Below are 8371 nucleotides of genomic sequence, written 5' to 3'. Positions count from 1 at the left end.
AAATTACTGTCTCACAATTCACACACAATGTAAGAATCAACAAACAACTGGCAAAAAAAAGAAAAAAGAAAAATAAGAACAGCCACATTCTCACATACATCATTTATGATGATTAATGGTTGTTTTTGATTGCATTTAGTTTTGTTATTGCTGTCGGGTAGAAACTGTCTCTGAGACGGTTGGTTCTGGTTCTGGTTGCTCTGTATCTTCTGCCTGAAGGCAGCAGTGTGAACAGAGAATGTCCGGGGTGAGAAGTGTCCTTTGTGATGTGTTGTGCTTTTCTTAGACAGCGGTCGCTGTGCAGGTCCTCCAGTGAGGGGAGAGGGCAGCCAATGATTTTTTGGGCTGTATTCACAACCCTTTGGAGAGCTTTCCTTTGAGCCGTAGTGCTGCTGTTATACCAGACGCAGATACAGTAGGTCAGTATGCTCTCTATGGAGCACTTGTAGAAGGACACCAGCAGCTTCTCCTTGATGTTGTTCCTCCTGAGAACCCTCAGGAAGTTCAGTCTTTGCTGGGCCTTTTTTATCAGCTCCAAGGTGTTCATGTTCCATGTGAGGCCCTGCTCAATGTGGACATCCAGGAAACGGAAATCAGCTACCCTCTCCACACATTTTCCCCCAATGGTTAGTGGTGTAATGTCCGTTTTATTCCTCCTGTAATCTATTATGAGTTCTTTTGTCTTTGAGTTGTTGAGGAGCAGATTGTTCTCCCTGCACCACACCAACAGCCGCTCCACCTCTCCCCTGTAGGCGGACTCGTCGCCTCCTGAGATGAGCCCCACCACTGTGGTGTCATCAGCAAACTTGATGATGGTGTTGCTGTGGTGGGCAGAGGTGCAGTCTGTTGATTTATTACCGCATAAATTGAACTACAACAAGAAAACTTGTTCCAGTGTGCTTTCTTGTGCAGTAATTGTTTAGTTGGCAATTTTACAACAGACTTCTTTCATTTACAGACCCAGACCCAGAATGAAGCAACCAGTGGCTCTCTTTGTCTTCCACTGCCTCTTTTAATAATAACTTTAGTTAAATGTTCTTAAACATATTTCATAACAAGTGCAGGTGTTAGCAGTTTTCTAATGAAATATTCACGTTTGTTTATTTCTTCAAAAGACCTTATATATAAATGTAAATATTTTCATGTGGTGATGTTTAAGAAATGTCCACTAGATGGCAGCAGTTAACTTTGGTGGCAGAAACAAACTCAGTCTTCATCTGTATTTAAATTAACGTTGCAGCAAACGCGGGAAGTTTTGTTTTAGCTTCTCTGCACTGTCTGTGTGTCTGTCTTAAGTTTTATTTTTTAATTGTTTTCACAAGGTCAATTTTTAAATTGTCCCTAAAACAAATGATAAACCACTTTCTTTAACTTACTTAAAAAAATTAATCAATTTAATTGTTTTTTGCTTTATTTAATTGTGAATTGAATCATACATAGTTGTAGTATTCATATGTTGCATTTTGACAGAATTTTCAGATTTTTATATAAATTCTTTATTTCACTTTATTTAACTTGAAATGTAAATACTTTAAATTTAAACTTAACTTTTAGCATTTTAATATAATTATTTGACTATAATTTTAATATATTATTTTTATTTTCACGGCTTGAAAACGACGCCTTTGCGTGGACCAATAGGAGTTGAGTGCGTCTTGCTACGTCAGACGTACGGTATGACGTAGCTCCTCCTCTCGTGCTCCGCCTCTGTAGCCGCACAGTTCATCTGTACTAGCGCTGCGGCTCCACTGGAAGCGGCTCTCCGGCTCAGACTCCCCGCAGGAGGACCAGTGGGCGGACCGGTGAGAGGAAAGTTGACAGAAACCAGCAGCAGGAATCCCGCCGAACTCCGCGGAACCGACGCTTTCTGACGGTAAACAGCTCTCCGACGGCCGCTAACGGAATAAAAGGAACCGCGAAAACGGAGGACAAGGTGCGGACTCAGCGGCCACAGGTAGCCCCAGCTGTCTGGAGGGTCATGCGGATCTCTGAGCTGTGAACCGCCGCAGACGAAGAGAACGAAGCCGCCACCAGAGGGAGGACCGACGGACGGAGGAGGAGAGCCAGCATGTCCCGGAGAAAGCAGAGCAAACCCCGGCAGATTAAACGTAAGGAACCGACAACTTTATTCCTCCTTCGTGCTGTTTTTCTTATGGGAATGTTCCCAGAGAAACGGAATACTGGGAATTCAACCCAGTAACCACGGCGCTGAAGCTGGTGTCTGATGTGTAGCTGCTGCTTCTGCACTTGGATAAAGGGATATTCCACTAAATATTAAAAACCGAACCCAGATATGAAAAAGTTTAACTCGTGAAACCTGGATTGGCTTATTCTAAGTACATCAAAGCAAATAATAATCTGTGAAAGTTTTATTTCAATGTTTAAAATCTAAATGATGCAGTATAATCAAATCTTAGCGTAAAATGTAATTTTGTAAATGGTTACACAGATTGTAGAGCGTTTTCAAATAATTAGTCAAGCTGGATTAAAAGTTAAAGGTTATAAATGCTAAAAAAAAAAGCATGCAATCACCGATTTTGGGGATTTTATAAGCAAGATTGAGGTTTTCAGATCACAAATTGTGATTATTCTGCACACATTTGGGATTAGATGAAATACTCCAATCATTATCGATTTAGAATGGATAGTTTTGACTATCTAAATAAAAGTTCACTTGCATTTTAAGGCTTAACAGACCACAAATCGTGTTTTAATGAATTAATCATTTTTAGATGAACCCTGTCCGGCTTAAAGGAACCGAATCAAAGCCTAACTTCAGTAAATCTGATATAAAACCATTTCTGAGGACCAAACTGAGGCAGAACCGTTAAACTGAGCTCAGCTGCAGAGTTTTTTCCTCCCGGTTTCATCCCTGCCAGAGCCTCCCTGTCGGTGCAGGAAACTTTTCATTCCTTCCTCTCTCTCTTTCTCTCCGTGTTCAGCCTGTTTTTCTGTATTTTTGTCCATCGGCAGCTGAGCTGAATGTGTCGCCGCGGCTTCCTGTTTAATTCTGTTGTGGAAACGTCAGTGTTCTCTGAAAAAGCCGATGTGAGGAGAGATAAGGCCGCGATCCGATGTGAACTCAGATAAAGATTAAAATTGGATCTTTATTTTTTTTATTTGTTTTCAGTTTCAGGCTGCACCCCCCCGCCTCCCCCTCACCATCCCTTCCTCCTTTCTCCCAGAGATGGGGGCTGCAGATAGGCCTGCATGGCTGATCTCAGCCGCTGATAGCAGCTCACAATCGGATCTTTTATTTTTTTTCCCCATCTATCCTTTTAACTCAATAATGCATCTGGGGGCCGCTTGAAAGGGGCCCTTTTTCTGGTTCTGGTCTCCGAGCTTTTCCTGTTTATAAGACCTGCGAAGCTTTATCAGGTGGTAACTGATGTTCAGAGTTGATAGAAGAAGAAGAAGAAAAAAGCGCATTAAAAGGCTTGTTGCGCACGGAGTTTTAATGAGCTGAGGAACAGTTAGGAGGCTGCAGCTGGAAGGTGTCTTATCTGTCTGTTTGGCTTTTTTGCATCGTTGATTGTGTCACCCTGTCCTCAGAAACCTCCTGTCTGCTGGCAACACTTTGGAAGTTTAGTCTGCATGATATCACCTCGCAGAAATGCCTTCATGTTTGCAGCCGTAGAGGTCTGATCGCTGTGATCAGATGCAGCGTGCAGCAGGTGCATTTCGCCACGTAGGAGTTTGTTCTCTCATGAACTTTTCAGCATTTAGTCAACTTTACATTTTATTTGTTTTTTGCGCAACTTACACAAAGATTTCATTTTTCTCCCTTTTACAAATAATCTCAAACGTGTGGAGTGCTTGTGTAATTCATCTTCTCTACTCAAACCTTTTAATTAAATCGTGTGTAAATCTAATAAACAGAAAATACAGGATATTTGTTTTTTTTTAGAGAAAAACACAGAAAACTCTTGGTCTATGTTCACACATTTTTGTTGCTCATGCGACTAATTGGCAATCAGACTTCTGCGTTAACAAACCAACCCGCATGCGCAGAAGAAGAACGCTGACGTCACTCGGCACTGCTCTGTTTACGGAAGTAATAACGGACTCCGCCTTCTTTGGATTGATTTTAGGGTTTATTCAGCAGTGAGAGCCAAACGTATTGTCTAAAAATCATAAGACGAAAGAAGTTAATAAAACATAAAAACAGCTAATAGAAATAACCTTCTGACACATTTTATAATTTCATGATTATCATTTCCAGCCAGTGTTTACGTCCAGATTGATCTTTCTTCTTCTGGTGCAGAATTATGACACATTTCTGATGCTAGTGACATAAAAGTCAGATACAATACATATTTGATTTACTGTCATATATGAAAGTGGCAAAAATTATAGTTTTTTGGGGTGAAAAGATTGGAATTTGATCGATCAGACTGTCATAAAAAAGTTGGACATGGGCAAAAAATCAGGTTTGGGCCATATTTGCATGATGTTTGAGCGTGGCCATAGTTGAGTGCTCCATAAAAATGTTTTTTTTGTTTTTTTGGCAGGGTGGTTAGAAGAAAGTAATTGGAATAAGAAAGTAGAAGAGATTCAGTTTGCATTTTGCAAGTAGAGAACACTTCAAAAAATGTAAAGAAGTCGGTTTGCTCAGATGAGACCCAAAATTCAGCTTGCACTCCAAATTACCCTGAAAATACCACTGCTACTGTGAAACATGGTGGTGGCAGCATCATGCTTTCCTTCATGAGAGGAAAGGAAGCTGCTCAGAGTTAATGGGAAGATGCCAGAACACCTGAGGTGGTGCAGGTTCACTTTAAAACAGGACAACAACCCAAAACAATGCGCCTAAATGGAGCTGCAAGCATAGAAAGGCCTAGTCAAAGTCCCAACCTAAATAGAGTTGTGGAAAATTTAGAAGATTGCTGCTTGCAGATGCTCTCCATCTGATCTGAAAGAGCTTCGGGGGATTTACAAAGACGAATTGCAATAGACAATTTACGTTAACTTATGGGAGCTGAATACAAATGCACTCCACACTTTTCAGATTTTTGACTGTAAAAAATGCTGAAAACCGTGACTAGTTCTCATTCACCTTCACTCCAAATTAAAAGAGCATTGAGGTTCGAAATGTGGCAGAAGGCAGGCCCAGAGATGAAACTCTCTTCTTCTTCTTCTTCTTTTTCTTCTTCTTCTCCTTCTTGAAGCGTGTTTCAGAATAAACGCTGCGCCTCCTTTCATAATTGATTCATGTTGTTGTCAGAACATGCTGATGGTTGTCTGTTAAACTTCCCCCCGACCATCGTGACCTTTGCTGATATCTGGCTTTATCTCTGTAGATCCTGAAGATGTTCACCTTCCTGTCACGTAAGCAACAAATCTGAGAAAGTAGATATTTGACTCAAATCACTTTTAGCTGCTCACAGGATCTGCAGACGCCTTCGTAATGAAATTCAGTGTTTTTAAACGTTATTCTTTATATACGACTGTTTGGGAATAAACTCACCTGCAGCTTACTGCTGGTGAAAATAAACATCTGAATTTTAAGTAAAAACCCAGAAGATTTTTGATGAATTATTTTTGATGTAAAATAGTTTGAATTCTTGTTGTTTTTCCTTTTGGTTTGAACAAAGATTTTCAAAATCTAAGTTTGGTTTTATCCTTTTTGTTCTTGTTCTTAGAGGTTGTTGCTCTAAAAATGCTTAAATCAGCAGAATTTCACCTCTCAGTGTTTAGAGTTGTTGCTTTGCAGATGGAGACTTTTTCTGTTTACATAAGATTTTAAATAACAAATTTATCTTAATAAATTTTAGATATAAATGTTTTTCTTTTATTAGCCGTGTTGTTTTTCTGTTTTGCTTTCACTTTGATGTTATAATGAATACACAAAAGGGAAGCTTTTGTGTATTTTGTGACAAAACAGACTTTGTCATACCCACTAATTAAAACTAATTAAATAAAGTTAAAGGTTTTTAAAGATTGTTTGTTGCTGGTAATAAATTAAAACTGATATCTTGACCAGCAAGTTAGGAAACTGTACATCTTTGAAAATCATTTCTGCACATTTTTAATAGGGCAATGCTAAAAAAAAAAAAAAAAAATATAAAATTATGAGAAAAAAGTAAAAAAAAATACAATAATAAAGTTGTAATATTTTGACTTTATTCTCATATTATTGTGACTTCATTATTTAGCATTATTAACTTAAAAAATGTAAAGAAATTGTTGCCTCTCAGTGCTTTCAACTTGCAGATTTTTGACCCAGGATTCAAAAGGTTGTGACAGCGCTGTGTTGGTTTAACTTAAGACCATAAATCATAAAGATTTTTTATCTTAAATGCAATCTTAAATTTATTTTTTGTACAGTTTTGGCTTAACTATTGCTCTGAATATGTTGTTCTTTTAACAACTGGCCTTTTTTATAGTCTGCAGACTCTAGTTAATGATTAATCGATTACTAAATTAATTAAAAATTATTTCAATAATCGATTCATCACGATTAAAGTGATTATTTCAGCCATAATTAACGTTTTTTGACTCTAAAGTGTGTTCATACTTGTGCAAACAGGTTTTTACATCTTCGTTTTTAAACTTTTTCGGTGACTGTAGATGCTAAAGCGAGCAGAGCGCCGCCGGGTTCTCATCCAAGTCCAGGCTTGATCCCTCCTCTAACCTCTGCAAGGATTAAGTAGGTGGACAAAATTAAAGTCGACGTTCCCATGCCGGAGGGGATATAAAGTCCCTCCAAGGAGGTCTGGACCCGATTTCTGTAGCAGAGCTCATCATATCCCTCAGACAGAACCAGGAAAACTTTCAGACGAGGTTCAGTTTGTTGGATCTGGTTTCCCTAAGCCGATCCGGGACCATTCAGCCTTCAGATTCACAGAAGTAGCCACTGATTTCATCTGCAACCTGCTCCATGTCACTTCCTGTTTTCTCATATCTGTTTCCATTTAGGGCAGCAACTAACGATTATTTTAGTTATTGGTTATCCTGTCAGTAACTCTGACAATTAATTGGTTAAAAAATTGGCAGCTTTTTCTTTTAAATGCAAATAAACAATTTATTTTTATTTTTATATAAATAAATATTTTATTGCCCAAAATGCAAAAACGTAGCATTACTTTACTCTGCCACATGATGAGTTCTGGGTACAATACATTTACAAACCAAAGTTTTTTTTAATCATAAATGCAAAATGTATAAGTTTTTTGTACAGTTTTGGTTTAATTACAGCTGTGAGTGTGTGGTTCTTTCAGCCTTTTTTGATTCTGTTTACTCCACTCAATGATTAATTGATCATTTAGTTGACGAGTGCTTCAATAATTAATCGTTTCAGTCCTATTTCCATTCAAAGTTTGAAACTCCCAGCTCCAGTACAGCCAACACGGAGGCCTGCGGTTGTATTCCAGACCCAGAGCCCGATAAACTCGGCCCAGACTCGTTGAGCATGAGAGACCATGCATGTACGTGTTTCCAGGATGTCATGGCCGCCTTTGTCAGCTGCCTCGGTCCTCCGTTCGTCCCCCACGCACCGGGCCCGGGCTGCCGGGCTGAGATCGGACGGGCTCTCAGCCCCGTGACTCTCTTGTGATTCGGCTGACATTTTGATAGGACGCAGTGGGGAGTGATAAGCGCTCTGTTCGCCTGGGATATGTTGGAGGTGAGGGGGTTAGCCTCTGGTGCTACTTCCACCTTTGCTGCTTTTACTGCTGTAGATGTTTAGAGCCAAAGTCCCACCATTTTCAACAAAGAGTGAAGACTTTAAGGGTGGAAAATTAGAAACTGAAGATGAGAAAAACTTTGTCTTTCTTTTATTGGTCTGGTTTAACCATTTAAACACAATTTAGGCTTAGATAGAATAAACTCGATCCAGATTAGCCCATTGTACTTGTGTGGCGTTTGAGAAAAACCAAACGTATAGTACAGAGAGTAACTTTTTTTTTTTTTTTTTTTCAAGCAGCCAGACCTTTATTTTATTATTGGGGTTTTAAGACATATTTTCTTTCTTTGCATATTTTTAGTCCAGTCCTTGTACCTGACCTCGACAGAATGATGTGCACTGTGTGCTCAAACAATAAGGATAATGGACAAGTTGATCACTATACAAGTGTCATGGCTAAAGAAATTCACTTCAGTAGTGTTTCAAACTCATGTTTACTTTAAAAAACACAGACATCATGTGTAAGGCACAATAATTAAGGCATGGCACCTGGTTAACTTAATGAAAACCCTATTAACAGGGGAAGATATGTGCAAGATGATTAGATTTACCTTTGTAAATCTTACAAAGGTAAATTTGATTAGTTTTACCTTTGTAAATCTAATCAAAGTAAGTTAACTAGACTGATGAAAACCTAAGATATGATGATGCAGTTTAAGCTAAGGTAAACTAAGTTAGACTAAGAAA

At 38.9% G+C, this 8371-nt stretch overlaps 1 protein-coding gene across 1 annotated transcript in view; it reads left to right on the top strand.

Moving 5' to 3' along the window:
• The first annotated feature begins 1979 nt into the window (after positions 1-1979).
• The window catches only part of zfpm1 (zinc finger protein, FOG family member 1), a 103691-nt gene continuing 97299 nt past the window's right edge, over positions 1980-8371 (top strand). The window contains exon 1 of the mRNA XM_028003716.1: positions 1980-2108. Within this exon, the coding sequence (XP_027859517.1) occupies positions 2069-2108 (40 nt within the window). The 5' untranslated portion in view covers positions 1980-2068. The remainder of the gene's footprint in view (positions 2109-8371) is intronic.

Source organism: Xiphophorus couchianus, chromosome 2, assembly GCF_001444195.1.
Source record: "Xiphophorus couchianus chromosome 2, X_couchianus-1.0, whole genome shotgun sequence".
Taxonomy (NCBI): domain Eukaryota; kingdom Metazoa; phylum Chordata; class Actinopteri; order Cyprinodontiformes; family Poeciliidae; genus Xiphophorus; species Xiphophorus couchianus.
Note: the sequence above shows the minus strand (reverse complement) of the source record. Positions and strands in the feature narration are given on the sequence as shown.